The following is a 15,488-nucleotide window of genomic DNA, read 5'->3' on the forward strand; positions in this document are numbered from 1 at the left end:
TCGCTGGGGAAGCATTCTTCACGTCCCCGTCCGCCGTCCGCCGTGCGATTTCGCGTACAAAGTTGCGCAAAGCGCCCGGCGCGGACGGCGTGACGAATGAATCCCTCCGCCACCTCCCCCGTAAAACAGTCGCGGCTTTGTCGCGGCTGTTTAACGGTATATTACGCTCCGGTCACTTCCCTTCAGTGTGGAAGACCGGACGCGTAATAATGATCCCCAAACCCGGAAAGAATGCTTCCTTACCGAGCAGCTATCGACCCATTACTCTGTTGAGCACAGTCTCCAAAGTATTCGAGTCATTGCTGTTGCCAATGCTGCGCCCGTACTTGTCGCCTCGCGCTGAGCAATTCGGCTTTCGCGAGGCACACAGTACCACCCTTCAGGTGACAAGAGTATTGCACCACCTTAGCTCCGCTTTGAACAAGAATGAGAGAGCGGTTGCAGTGCTGTTGGACATCGAAAAGGCTTTCGACCGCGTCTGGCATGAGGGCCTTATATATAAGATCCTTACCGCCACCCAGTGCCCCGCGCGGCTCGTGAGGATATTGCACTCCTTCCTCACGAATCGTTCCTTTCACGTTTCCGTGTCCCCCGCCGTTTCACAAGACCACGCTGTGCAGGCGGGTGTCCCGCAGGGCAGCTGTTTATCGCCCGCGCTATACTCTGCCTACACAGACGATTTCCCCTCCCCCGCGCAACCCACTAACCATATCGTCGCTTTGTACGCCGACGATGTAGCCTTTGTCACCGCATCGGTATGGACATCGAACGCGGTGATAAAGGCGCAGCGTTGGTTGGACGAATTGCCTGCGTATTTTGAGCGCTGGCGGATTACCGCGAACGCTAAAAAGACACAGGCGATTGTATTCGGCGGTATGACCCCCTCCACCCACCTCACTCTGGCCGGTGAGCAAATCCCTTGGTCCAACAATGTCACCTACCTGGGCATCACTATTGATCGCCGGCTTCGCTTTAACAGCCACGTGAAGCGGGTAATCAATAAGTGTAAATCCGCCCACGCAATACTTCGTCCGGTGTTGTCATCCGAACTCCCGCTGCGTATAAAGGTAAGTCTGTATAAGATTTACCTACGGCCGCTCCTCACGTACGCCGCGCCCGCCTGGTATGCGTTTGTGTGTGAAAGCCTGCGCCGCAAAATGCGTGCGCGGCAGTCGCTCGCATTACGCACTATCGCTGGCGCGCCGTGGTGCGTGAGGAACGAGCGGATACGCAGCGATCTCGGTGTGGAAACACTTGACGATTTCATCCTACGCCTATCCCAAAACATGTTTGCGCGCGCGGATGCATCCTCTCATTCCCATCTCCGAGGGATTGCACCGATGCGCGCCCCTCCCGAGTCGCGCTGTCCCTTTCCGCGCGACTTGTTATCACCCCCCCCTCCCGCGGCGTACACAACGCCCTCCTATCCACCGGAATTGCTAGCTGCAATGTCGGCACCCCGAACCGCGCCTCCAGCGCCACCCTCCACCCACGCACTCCGTGCACTCCCTCACACCCCGGTGCATAACGCGCCATCCCTCCGATCCTTCCTACATGCACTTATAGTGCATTCCGTCACTCCCACGCCCCCGCAAGTCCCGCACTCTACTGCTCCGGCGCGCCCAGCCGCGCCGCCCACTACCCCTACGCCTACACCAATACAAATCCCGTCTGTCGGTACACAAGTACCCAGCCCACCTCCCCACCTATACTCCCACGCGCAATTGGCGCCTCCTACCCCGCCCATTCGTGTCGTTTCGCCCCAGTCCCCCTCCGTCCCCGGTCATGACACAACTCATGGCCGGGCTCGTAAAAGAAAGAGGTCGATTGATTCGTGCGACGCGGAATCAAATTCTAAAAAATAAGGGCTTTCACGCCCCCCCAAATTCCCGCCCGTGTTGACGGGCGGCGCTATACTCCCATTGAAGGGGGCTTCCCGCCCCGAACAATGTTCCCCACGCAGCCTCCTCGCGGAGGCTGCGTGTGCGAAGATCCCGATATGTAAAAATGTTATACAGTTTCAATTGATTGAACTTATACTACAACAAGCAACATGCCGCCAAAAACGAGTGGAAAGGCCGCCAAGAAGTCCGGCAAAGCGCAGAAGAACATCTCGAAGTCTGACAAGAAAAAGAAGAAGCACAAGAGGAAGGAGAGCTACGCCATTTACATTTACAAGGTGCTCAAGCAGGTCCACCCCGACACCGGTATCTCCTCGAAGGCCATGTCCATCATGAACTCGTTCGTGAACGACATTTTCGAGCGCATCGCCGCGGAGGCGTCCCGGCTCGCTCACTACAACAAGCGGTCGACCATCACGTCGCGAGAGGTGCAAACCTCCGTGCGGCTGCTGCTGCCCGGCGAGCTCGCCAAGCACGCGGTCAGCGAGGGCACCAAGGCGGTCACCAAGTACACGAGCTCCAAGTGAGCGGCCGTCCGCCGTCGGGACAACGGCGTGGCGTGTTCGACTTATCGAACGCCCGCTCGCTCGCGTTTTGTGTTTATTATTATTATAAATACTATCAAAACAACAACGGCCCTTTTCAGGGCCACAATATATTTCATGAATGAATTGTGTGTGTTTACACGTCAAAAATACGTTTCTCCAACACGAACAACAGCAGTGAGAAAAAAAAAAGAAAACCTAAAGTTGTAATTTTGAAATTCGAATTTCGAATTATACGTTTAACGTTGGTCATTTGCGGGTATGATTTATTTTAATTTATTTACAAACTAGGGCTTCGCCCGCGGTATATATTAAAAAAGTAGCCTGTGTTCTTTCTCAGCGTCTAAAGACTGAAGACTGTCTGTGCCAAATTTCATCAAAATCGGTCCAGTAGTTTTGATGATGAGCCTATTCATTAACAAACAAAGTTTTCCTCTTCATTAGTTTTACTTTAAAAATATTATTTTGCAATAATAAAAAGTAGCCTTCGAGATGCAGTCTATCTATTGAAATAAACCGAATCAAAATCGGTTCTCTAGTTTTAATTATACAAATTTATATAGGGAAAATAGCACACACACGGACAGACATTCGAACCGATTTTCTGTTGTGTTATATTTATATACCTAGTTTTGTGTTTTGTAATAGTTTTAGTAAATTAATATTTTGTACCTACTAGATTTACGCCCGCGGCTTCGCCCGCGTTTTCAAAGGAAAACCCGCATAGTTCCCGTTCCCGTGGGATTTCCGGGATAAAACCTACCCTATGTGTTAATCCCAGTTACCTTCTATATATGTGCTAAATTTCATTGTAATCGGTTCAGTAGTATTTTTCCGGACGTATAGAAATTTTCCTGGCGTATAGAAATTTTCCTTTCTTATGGAATGATCAAGTTGAAGATTACTCGAGATCTCAAAAACGGCGCAACGGATTTTGATGCGGTTTATTTTAATAGATAGAGCGGTTAATGAAGGAATTTTATAAGTTTTAAATGTTCATAAAATTTGCAACCGAACGAGGCCGCGGCGAATTTCTAGTTAGGTATATTATGAACGTTTTATGTATTTGTAGGTAATTTTTTTTTTTTAGTGTTGTTTAGTTTTGTTATACGAAAATACCTATGTAGAGTTTGAAAAACTAAAAAGAAACACGCTTTCAAGTTAGATACTTACCACTAAAAAGTAGAAAATAATTCTTAATCTAGGAATCAAGCAATAACCAAGACATATTTTATTTTTGAACGCATTTTTATTAAACTTTGCACTTATGTAGAGTAAAATAAAAAAGTTGAATGTTTTCCATCCATTTTGGATTAGGTACATGTAAATTTAATGAATAGATCCAGTACCTACGACCATAATGACGAACATAATGGGTTGTGTATGACATTGACAATATTATGACAATCTGCACATTGAAGATCTTTTTTTTTTTTTTTTTTTTTTTTTCGAGTTCGAGTAAGTAGTTAATTTTGCATCAGGAATCGTGCAAATCCAACACAAAACTTTGATTATTATTATTTTATCTCTCTTTTCTCGTCATACACACCGCGCGAACGGTTACTTATCGATGTCTCTCTCGCACTCGACCACGATGAATAACGAAACGGAGACGCGTGTAATGTAAAACGGCGTGTTTATAAAAACGGCGTCGTACGCGTTTTCGTATTCATTCGAAGCGCAACCACTTCTCCGTGCGGTCGTATCGCGGCCACTTTGTTGTTTTATTTCTCTATAATATAGTGAATTCGAATTTCGACCAAGCCCGCCGATCACAATGGCTCGCACAAAGCAGACCGCTCGCAAGTCCACCGGTGGAAAGGCGCCGAGGAAGCAGCTCGCCACCAAAGCGGCCCGCAAGAGTGCGCCCGCAACCGGTGGCGTGAAGAAGCCCCATCGCTACAGGCCCGGCACGGTTGCTCTGCGTGAGATTCGTCGCTACCAGAAGAGCACTGAGCTACTGATCCGCAAGTTGCCGTTCCAACGTCTCGTCCGTGAGATAGCGCAGGACTTCAAGACTGACCTCCGCTTCCAGAGCTCGGCCGTCATGGCCCTGCAGGAGGCGAGCGAAGCGTACCTCGTAGGTCTATTTGAAGACACCAATCTGTGCGCTATACACGCTAAGAGAGTGACCATTATGCCAAAGGACATTCAATTGGCCCGCCGTATCCGTGGTGAACGCGCCTAAGATCCGTTTGTTGTTTGCATTGTTCGTGTCTCGTCGTGTCGTGTCGTGTGGTGTGTGGTTTCAATATGAAATAACATAACATAACATAACATGACATAGCACAGAGGACACGTCATCGGACATCGAATGTTAAAAAAAAAAAAAAAAGGCCCTTTTCAGGGCCGCACGTGATTCATTTTAATAGTACCTAACCTAACTATAAATGTTTTCCACTGTGCAGTAACAGAAACAGACAACGAAATACCTAATAATATTGTTATGAGAATGATAAATATTAATATTATTATATTACCTACTGCATACTGAATATTGTTATAAATAACAAACAAACAGAAAACTTACCTACCTGATGAATTTTAGATTTTAGTAATGTAATCATTCAGTAACCATTAACCTTAAATTCTTCTAATGAAATAGTTTTTTCATTTAGATGTTGGTACATTTGGCATTTTTTTTTTTTTTTTTTTTTAAATCACAAGGCTGAGGTAAAAATATAACAGTACAGACTACAGTCGAATTGGGAATCATCAAGGAGGATTTTATTTAATAACTTAATTAAAGATATATTATGAAACCTTATTTGTGTTAAACTTTTTTTTTTTTTTTTTTAAATCACATAAGGCTGAGGTAAAATAACAGTACAGACTACAGTCGAATTGGGAATCATCAAGGAGGATTTTATTTAATATCTTAATTAAAGATAATATATTATGAAACCTTATTTGTGTTAAATTTTTTTTTTTTTTTTTTTTTTTTAAATCACATAAGGCTGAGGTAAACTACGATACGGTTACGGTTTTTTTTTTTTTTTTTTTTTTTTTTTTTATTTAATTTCTCTAAAAATATTTGCGATTAAAAAAAAATGAATTAATGTTGTCAATTATTGTGATTGAGTTTGAATTTATGATTTTGATATCATATTATTATTATTATTCAAAGATTATTAACGTAGTCCCTCGATATGCACGATATATTATCTATCCGTCTCCGTCGCGCATCGAGGCCGGGCCGAGCGAAACGCGTGTATAATGTGTGTGTATAAATAGAGGCGATTTAAACGTTGCGGAGCGCAGGATTCGCTGAGCGACGACTAGCACACCCGGGTCTACGAACACAACTGAGGAGTTACAAGAAATTTTGCTTAGCAAAATTGCATCGAGTAACCGCCGTGGAGTAGGAAGCCAACATATTTGATTCCGGAGGGAAGATTTATTCTCGCCTCCTCACTTTTCCCGGCCTCCCACAAGCGGGTCTCACCGGGGAACGTGAGGAGGAGGGGCTGTAGATCCCCCTCCTGGGACCGTGTGGTCGCTCCCTACTTTCTTCGGAGAGTGTATCCAAATCAAAGGCCCTTTTCAGGGCCAAACTACATTCCAGCGGTGCGAAATATAATTTCTAATCGCTGTAATGGAGCCTCGCAATCGCGACCCCAGGCTGGCAAGGCCCAGCACCAGCACCAGCCAAGCGCCGCCTAGCGGCCAACCCGCGAACCCGCGGGTTTACCGACAGGAGAGCCGTAGCACCGAGGCGCCACCTAGCGTTCGAGTTATGGATACCGAAATGCAGGTTGACCGCACAGAGAGCCGTAGAGACACTGAAGCCGAGGTTGACCGAGCAGAGAGCCGCTCGCAAAAGAGCACCCCAATGGAGGACGATGGAAGTTCGGAGGACGAGGAGGAACAACCTGAGCCCCCCAAGATTCCGCCGCCGAGTTCGGCCAAATCAACCAGGGAGATCCTATCGCCGCGCTCCCGCTTGGAGAGGGACATGGTCCTTACAAGCCGCCTCCTTGAGATGGGGGCTTTCTCCGAGGAGATGCACGCCGCAATGGCAGCATGTTTAAGTGAGCGAAGAAAGCAAATCGAGAGACTGATGGCACAACCGATACCGGAGGAGGAGAAGGCTGCGATCGAGGAGGCGAGGAGCGCCCCCCTCCCTTCCATGGACACCCCCTTGCGGCGCCCCCGCTCCGCAAGCGACGAACTTGAAGCAGAAAATGAGAGGCCGAAAAAGCGGCTCAATCCTGTAACGCCATCATACGCGATGGCCGTGGGATCCTCCCCGCCCCCCGCGGGAGACCAGCCGCCTGCAACACAGAGCACCGCCGCCACTGCCACCAAAAAGGAAAAATATCCACCAATTGTCGTGGATGAGCTCCCCGACTGGGCAGCCCACTTCCGAAAACTGAAGCAAATTATAGGAAGAAATCCCAGCGCCCGCCCATACGGGAAGGGCATTCGATTTGTGCCGGAGGACGGCGACGAGTTCAGGGCCGTCCAAAATTATTTGGGGGGGCTCGAAAACATTGCGTGGCACGCATACACGCCGCCACAAGAGAGGAGCTTGAAGGTCGCAATACGCGGCCTCCCCAGCCAGACGACCCCGGAGGAGATAATAGAGGCATTTAATGAACTGGGGCATAAGGCGGAATATGCGCGCCATATAAGGGCAAGGAAGGGCCGGCCCGGCTGCATATTTTTCGCAATCATAAAACGAGAAGCAGACACCACCCCGGCTATATACAGCATTAATGAAATGCTGTGCATGCCGGGGGTCAAAATAGAAGCCTGGCGTGCGAAGAAGGGGCCGGCACAATGTCACCGGTGCCAGAAGTTCCGCCACTCCTCGCACAACTGCCACAGAAAAATCGCGTGCGTAAGATGCGGGGAGGCGCACGCGGCAAGTGAGTGCAGTCGCCCAAAAGATTTACCAGCGACATGCGCGAACTGCGGAGGGCCGCACCCGGCCAACAATGCCTCCTGCCCAGTATTCAAAAGAGAGGCAAGGAACAAGAAGGCCGGTCCCACGGCCGCAACGAGACCGCCGAAGGGGAAACCCAAGGACCCCCCCGCCCCGCCGACCATAGAGCCCGTCCCGCTGGGCGAACAGGCGGGTACTTCACTGATGGCTGTGGCCAACATGCCTAAAGCGGCAGCGGCGGCCACACAAGGCAAAAAGAAGAAGACAAAGAAGAAGAAAAAGGAGACGCAGCCGCCCAATGAGGAGCCTCCAACCGCTCAACCGGACAGTCGAGCGGCAACAGCAGCCAAGGACGTACAAGCGTCCGAAAATATAAGAAGAATCCCACGCCAGGCGCGCCAGGACTCGCCCCGGCAGAAGGAGGAGGTGGCCGTGCTGGTCAAGATCCTAGTCGACGTTCTAAACGCGATCCTGAAGGACGAAAGCCCAGTGACGGCGGTTGTCCAAGGACTGTCGAAGATCTTAGAGCTCCATAATGGATAATATACGGATCCTATACTGGAACGCCAGGGGCCTGCGACAGAAAGCCGCTCTACTCAAGCAGGTCCTACACGAATACAAAATCCACATCGCCCTGATCTCCGAGACCCTCCTATCGGCCAAGGAAAAGCTGAGAGTCCCAGGATACCACGTGTATAGGGAGGACAAAACTAATCAAGCTGGACATCCGTACCGGGGAATCGCTGTTCTAGTTAAGAGGGCAGTAATCCACAGACCTCTGCCCCCCTATACGCAGCTGGAAGCCATGGATGCCCTGGGAATTGAGATTGACATCCGGGGCACGCAAACAAGAATTCTTGGCATCTACCGGCCGGGAGGATACACTATCTCCAGAGGCGACATCGAAGCGATTTTCTCTCCTCCGCAGGATATCGCCACTCTGGCCATGGGCGACTGGAATGCCCAAAATCTAGAATGGGGCGGACCAAACACCAACTCCGCTGGTACACGACTCCGTGCCGTGCTAGACCACGTAGGCGCCACCACCCACAGCCCGGGTGTACCAACTCACTACCCGGACACGCATACACACATGCCGAGCACTATAGACTTCGCAGTCACCCGGGCCTTCGATGGGAAGTTAGTGCAAGAAGTACTGGAGGACAACCTGGGCTCAGACCACCACCCTATTGTGGTAAAAATTGCTACGCCCGCAACAACCATCCCGCCACTCCCCAGAAGGGGGAAGACCAATTGGGAGGCTTTCACCGAGCGGACGGCTAATATAACCGTAGGGCCGATTGGATGCAGGGAAGACATAGAAAACTATGTCGGAGACATTACCCGAAGCATCCAGGAGGCCCTACAGAGCTCCACGGCAGAGCCGATCACAGGCGACCGCCCACCGCTGCCCAGGCACCTAGAAGCCAAACTGCGTGAGAAGCGGAGGCTCAGGAAGGAGTGGCAAAGAACCAGGTGCCCAACGCTCCGCAGCAGATTAAACCGAATGGACGAGGAGGCGAAGGATCTGCTGAGGAAGCATAAAATTGATGAGTGGGAGAACAAGATGGACGCAGCCATTGACAACGACGAGGCCCTATACGGGATTTGTAAGTCCCTCACAAATGAAGCCGTCCCCACCATACCACTGAGGGCTGAGAATGGCCTAATATATGACCCGGCACAGAGGGCGGAGCTGCTGGCTGACCACCTGGCCAGCACCTTTAGGCCACTCCCAGTAGTGGACATGGAGCACGTCCAACTAGTGGAGAACACACTCCATGAAGAATATGCCGGACCGCGACTGCAAGAAGTGATAAAGGCGGTGTCCCCAAACGAAGTCAAAAGAGAAATCAGAAACCTAAAGGTGAAAAAGGCGCCGGGGAACGACCTTATCCCTAACTTGGCCCTGAAAAATCTACACAGGCGAGCGGTTGCGGCACTTAGCCGTGTGTTCAACGGATGCCTAAGACTGAGACATGTTCCACTACAGTGGAAGACTGCCACTGTGGTGATGCTGCCCAAACAGGGCAAGGATCTAACGCGACCAGACGGATACAGACCCATCTCCTTGTTGCCCTCCATGTCCAAAGTGCTAGAAAGGTTAGTCCTGAAGCGCTTTACACCCCACTTCACCCCACGAGAAGAACAATTTGGCTTTAGGACGGAACACAGCACAACACTGCAACTGTCCAGAGTCACACACACCCTAGCGGCAGCTATGAACAAGAGGGAAGCGACAGTTGCAGTGTTCTTGGACATGGAGAAGGCATTTGATAAGGTCTGGCACGAAGGCCTCCTCTTCAAGATCTACAGGCTGGACTGCCCGAGATACTTGCCTGATTTCATAAGGAGTTTCTTGAAGGACCGGGCCTTTCAGGTCCGTGTAGGCGTTACCACCTCCAGCACTAGGAGGATCGAGGCGGGGGTTCCCCAGGGCAGCTGCCTATCACCGCACTTGTACGCCGTGTACACGGATGACATCCCGAGCAGGGCGGACTCCCAATTGTCCCTGTTCGCGGATGACACGGCGTACATAACAACATCCCTCAACAGAAACCATGCAGCTATAAAGATGCAAAGGATCCTGGACCTGCTGCCCGAGTGGCTGGATAAATGGAGGATGCGGGTGAACCCGAGCAAGTCGCAAGCGATTTGTATGGGTTGTGCGCCAAACCCAGCAAACTTAGAGATCCTGCAGACGAAGATCCCATGGTCAAATAAGGCCACGTATCTGGGGGTGGAGATCGACAGGCGCCTGACCTTCAACCACCAAGCCCAAAAAGCCGCTCGTCAAGCACAGGTCGCAGCTGTGCGACTGAGACCACTCTTCGCGTCCAGCTTGCCTACCAGACTGAAGCTGAGACTATACAATACCTACGTCAAGCCGAAAATCTTATACGCCGCTCCAGTCTGGTACGGCTACACCTCTGCAAGCAGCAAGAAAAAGCTAAAGACGGCTCAGTCGCGCACTCTGCGAGTGATAGTCGACGCCCCCAGATACGTCAGAAACGACACTATCCAAAGGGACCTGGGAGTAGAATCCCTTGAGGATGTCATCGCAGACCAGGCAAGGAAGATGTACAACAGAGCGGAAACATCGGACTTCGCACACCTCCAAACCATCGCTCCGTGGCACTCCAGTGCGATCGACAGGAAACCCTACCCACGCGACTTGGCCCGGGACAAGGGGGATGCGTCGTCACCGCACTTGGTCGCTGACCCGCGCTCGCTGGGCCTCCCGTAAGGGTCTCACCCGGTGGGGCGGATCGCCCAGATCGCGGAAACGCAAACCCCGAGTCGCCGAGGGCAGGTTGCCTGGGTGGGGGGTGCTACGTTGAGCCGAAAATCATAGAGCAAAACGCAAGATGCGAATAAAATAACTAGATGACCCCATAAAAACTGTGGGGTCCTCCAGGGACCCTCTCGCAGTTGCGAGGGGCGAGAGAAATCAGAGTGGGGGGGCCTAGCCCCGGTACTCTTTCCCCACATCAGTCGATGGTGTGAGAGAAGGCTCCGAAGCTTGCGGAGCGCACAAGCTTTCGGGCACGCAGCGAGTAAGCAAGTATCTAAACGAGTAGAATCACGCAAGACAGTCGGCGATATGACAGGCCGCGGTAAAGGAGGCAAGGGGCTCGGAAAAGGTGGCGCTAAGCGGCACAGGAAGGTGCTCCGTGACAACATCCAGGGTATCACGAAGCCCGCGATCCGTCGTCTCGCTCGCAGGGGTGGCGTCAAGCGTATATCCGGTTTGATATACGAAGAGACGCGCGGCGTTCTCAAGGTATTCCTCGAGAACGTGATCCGCGACGCCGTCACTTACACCGAGCACGCAAAGAGGAAGACCGTCACCGCAATGGACGTCGTGTACGCGCTGAAACGTCAGGGACGTACCCTCTACGGATTCGGCGGTTAATTGTTTTTACATAGTAATTGTGTTACTTCAAAGATCGTCCGTCCGTTCGTACGTACGTCAATTCTTCCATACAATCGATTCGGCCTTTAATACTTCTTGGTACGAATAAAGATGGGCGTACGATCACCACGGCGATGATTTTGAAACAAACAAATTAACTACAAAAAGGCCCTTTTCAGGGCCGCAAACGATTCATTAATTCCACAATATTATATTATAATATTGTATTATGGATATGTTTCCCCTCGCGCGCAAAACTACAACACTCGCTATCATTTCACTTGTACTCTCTATAATATTATTATGTGTGCTAAATTTCATTGTAATCGGTTCAACACATACATACATACATCCATCCATACATCCATCCATCAAAAACTTTCGCATTAATTATAATATTAAGTATAGTAGAGCCACTTTAATAGGCAACATTTGACAGTTCAACAAAATTCAACAACGTAATCTAGTAACGACGACATAGAATAACAAGATATTTCGTTTTGTTAGAAATGACCGATAAAAGTAATAATTTTAAGATATTTTCATTTTACTCATAAACCATTCTAAACATAATAAATACCAGAAGCGTTACTCTAAAAATCGAAATCTGACATCTAGAATAGAATGCATTGATTACGTCTTGTGAATAAAAATCATCATCTGAATCATCATCATAAATTAATAAATTCGATTGACAAATGTTTCAAATCCGTATCGATTTATTCACTTTAATCGATGTTTTTAAGCAGGTTACCTCTGTTCGAAGATAAAATTGATAGACGTCAAATGTGGCCTATTAAATTGGCTCGACAATAGGTAATTAGATTCATTATTATATTCTTATTTAAGTACCTATTATTATTTACTGCGCTTAGGTACATTACGAAGATTTAAGGAATCTACAACGAACGGTACGACAATAATTCATCAAAACATGGATACGTCATTGTCGCTATTGAATTTGTAATTGCATTAAGTTGATGATGATGATGATGATGATGATGATATATAAGTAACTTAACGATTAGGTAAATAATAAACTATTAATTAACTACATTCGTGTTATTATCGATTCGTCATCATAATATTGTTACTTCTCCTCTGTCTATTATTTAGGTATTGCTTATTATGCGTTATTATGCGACGATATTAAGTTAACACAATAATAATATATTAATAAATACGCAATTGTGAATCGTAGTCTCGTTCTCGCGCGGCCTATATAATATTTTGACAATATTAAGACGTGCGGGCGGTGCGGTGTGGTGTGCGTACTATGTACGGTCTACTGGTTAATACTTACCTGTGACAATACATATGTGACAAATATGTGACATTTATTTATAATATTGTCATTTCTTTATTGTGGCACATTCGTATTGTTATTATTTTTGTATTTAAAGGACGTTAAACATATTCGACCGATCGCCGAACTGTGTGTGTAGCCGGCCGCGCGGTCGTCGTTTGCGTTATGCTGTTCTACAACAGGTCACATTCATCCCCCTAAAAACCGTCGCAAACATATTATATGGCGATTACGAATAGTTTCACCTTAACGTCTGTATATCAGTGTATTGAGAGAGCCTTTTTCGAAACGACAATCGGTTTAATTACAGGTGAAATGATAATTTTAAAGTTGACACCGCGCACGCGGATAGCCCTTGGCAAAATTTAAACGTCCATCGCGATCGATGCGCTCCTCGAGCGTCGCGCGGGCTTGCACACTACGAGGGCCGATCTCAAAAGGGACGAGAAACATGTGAAACGTATGCTTTTAAACGTTAATTTCACGTAAAATATACGTTCGAACGGAGGCATGTTAGTGAAAAGTTTCAAGCGCGACCGCGAGAAAACGTATCTCGATTGCACGGTTCCCCGTGAGGTAAACCGTCCAGTCGATTCCTACACTAGCGACACCGTACGTCGAATACAGTGAAACCTACTACGTACTACGTATAACAGTAATTATAATATTATATACTAATATAATATAATAATTATTACATATTGTCGACGTGAAGTTGAATTTTAATTAACAAAAATGGCAGACACCGCAGTCGAAACTGAAACTCCGGCGCCAGCGTCGACGCCCGCGAAGAAAGCGCCCAAAGCAGCAGCAGCAGCAGCAGCAGCGGCGTCGGGAGGAGCCAAGAAAGCGGCCAAAGCGAGATTGGCGCACCCGAAGACGTCGGAAATGGTGAACACTGCGATCAGCGATCTCAAAGAGCGTAGCGGCTCTTCCCTGCAGGCGATCAAGAAGTACATATCGGCCACGTACAAGGTGGACGCGGATAAACTGGCACCGTTCATTAGGAGATATCTCAAGGGCGCCGTCGAATCCGGCACGCTCGTTCAGACGAAGGGCAAGGGCGCATCTGGCTCGTTCAAACTGGAGTCAAAGTCCTCCGCGGCCAAGAAGAAGACCGCTCCGTCGAGCGGAGCCGCCGGCAAGGGCTCCGGAGCGGCGGCGGCCGTCAAGGTGCGCAAATCTGGCGGCGGTGGCAAGGCGCAAGCGGCCGCCAAAAAGACGGCCGTCAACGCAGGCAGCAGGTCCAAGAAGGCGGCGGCAGCCGCCGCCGCAGCAGCGGCCGCAGACTCTTCGTCCTCGCCGTCCAAGTCGAAAGCGTCAGCGGTGAAAGACAAGAAAGTAGCTGCAGGCAGAAAGAAGCCCGCCGCGGCCGCCAAGAAGGCGCCGGCTGCGGGCAAAGCGGCCGCAAAGCCCGCCGCAGCAGCGTCGGCCGCCGCGCCGAAGGCTAAGAGGAGCGCCAAACCGCCAACGAAGAAGCCGAAGGCACCGAAACCGAAGAAAGCGGCAACGCCAAAATCCAAAGCGGCCACCGCCAAGAAAGCCTCGGCCGCGTCCAAGAAGTGAACGTGTGGTGTGCGTGCAATCGATCAATCGCAGGCGCAAGCGCAACCTAATTCGACTTCGAGGAAGGTTGGAACTGGTTATGCAGTGCAGCGGTCTCAGCAAAATAGATATTAATATATTTATTATATTATATCTATCGCCAAAAAGCCCTTCTCAGGGCTAACATATATTTTCGAATGCGCACTCACTACGAACGTTAACGTTTCCTTCCAATTTGCGAGGACGAACAAGCAACTTGTAGGTACAATAAAACTACAATATTATAACATCTACAGTCTACTACTACCACCTATACATAATCAACAAACTCAAACTCAAACATTAATTATTATTATTCATTTAGCACTTTTGTCATTAGGTACATATTTTTAACATGTTTTAATCATGTCATTATTATTACAATTTTACATACATACATAATATATTATAGTAGCAACATGCATGCACAATATAATAACAACAAGAAAATCAAATCTACAGCTTTACGTTAGGTTACGTTACTACAACTACACATCGACGCGCAATGAAATAAGAAAAAAAAAAATCAAACACCTACGTAATACGTACGGTAAACACACACGTTACTTTTCACCTTCAACTTGCAAAATAAAATATGTAACTAATCATCGCACACTACAACACGCTACCACACAGACACAGACACAGACACAGACACAGACACAGACACAGACAGGCAAACAAACATGCACCGCCCGCCCGCCCCACACCAGCGCACGCCGCCCGACCGACCGCCCGACGCCCGACTCCCTGTATGTATGTAGTACCTATGTAGGTATTTGTAATAATAAAAAATAAAACTAAACACAACTTTAAAAATTGTGTTAAAAATACTCTCTAAAATCTATCTATACTGGTATGAATTTATTATTGATGGTTGTCTAGACAACACAATCTGTTTCTGTTACTTATTTTAAAACAATCAACCACGGTACAGATACAAGTCTTTTCGACAGCGTCATAGAATTAGATTGTTGTAAAATCTCATATTAATAATTTATTATTGTAATGTTTGCTATAAAATCATTACAAATATATTTGGGGATGCTGTACACCGCATCAAAAAAATTAAAAAATGCTTAGGTAGGTATATTGTTTGTGTGAAATGTGAAAAAAATTATCATTATCATTTGCATGTATATGTACGTATGGTATGGGTCTTGATGAAGCCTCGCTTAAAAAAAAAAAAAAAATATTATTATTACCTATTTGACACGGTCGTGTTCACTGCGCATCGCTCGTCGTTTGTGTTCGCTCGCATTTCACGGCGTCATGCCCACCGCAATCACTAGGACGCGTGCCGTATAATATATTAAATCCGATGGCGTCTTAAAAAAAAGGATAGTCC

General features: G+C 48.1%; 4 protein-coding genes across 4 annotated transcripts; all 4 read left to right on the forward strand.

Annotated features, from left to right (window-relative positions):
* Positions 1–2,024: 2,024 nt before the first annotated feature.
* Positions 2,025–2,547, forward strand: LOC123702085 (histone H2B). Its single transcript, XM_045649730.1, has one exon. The coding sequence runs from the start codon at positions 2,054–2,056 to the stop codon at positions 2,426–2,428; it is 375 nt and encodes a 124-aa protein (XP_045505686.1). The 5' UTR covers positions 2,025–2,053; the 3' UTR covers positions 2,429–2,547.
* Positions 2,548–4,067: 1,520 nt separating this feature from the next.
* LOC123702075 (histone H3) lies at positions 4,068–4,800 on the forward strand. The gene has a single exon (XM_045649721.1). It carries the CDS (start codon positions 4,224–4,226, stop codon positions 4,632–4,634), a length of 411 nt encoding a protein of 136 aa, XP_045505677.1. The 5' UTR covers positions 4,068–4,223; the 3' UTR covers positions 4,635–4,800.
* Positions 4,801–10,868: 6,068 nt separating this feature from the next.
* LOC123702095 (histone H4) lies at positions 10,869–11,438 on the forward strand. The gene has a single exon (XM_045649740.1). The coding sequence runs from the start codon at positions 10,939–10,941 to the stop codon at positions 11,248–11,250; it is 312 nt and encodes a 103-aa protein (XP_045505696.1). The 5' UTR covers positions 10,869–10,938; the 3' UTR covers positions 11,251–11,438.
* Positions 11,439–13,191: 1,753 nt separating this feature from the next.
* Positions 13,192–14,524, forward strand: LOC123702066 (late histone H1-like). The gene has a single exon (XM_045649712.1). The coding sequence runs from the start codon at positions 13,292–13,294 to the stop codon at positions 14,120–14,122; it is 831 nt and encodes a 276-aa protein (XP_045505668.1). The 5' UTR covers positions 13,192–13,291; the 3' UTR covers positions 14,123–14,524.
* The last annotated feature ends 964 nt before the right edge of the window (positions 14,525–15,488 follow it).

The sequence above is a fragment of the Colias croceus genome, chromosome 23, assembly GCF_905220415.1.
Source record: "Colias croceus chromosome 23, ilColCroc2.1".
In the NCBI taxonomy this organism is placed as follows: Eukaryota; Metazoa; Arthropoda; class Insecta; order Lepidoptera; family Pieridae; genus Colias; species Colias croceus.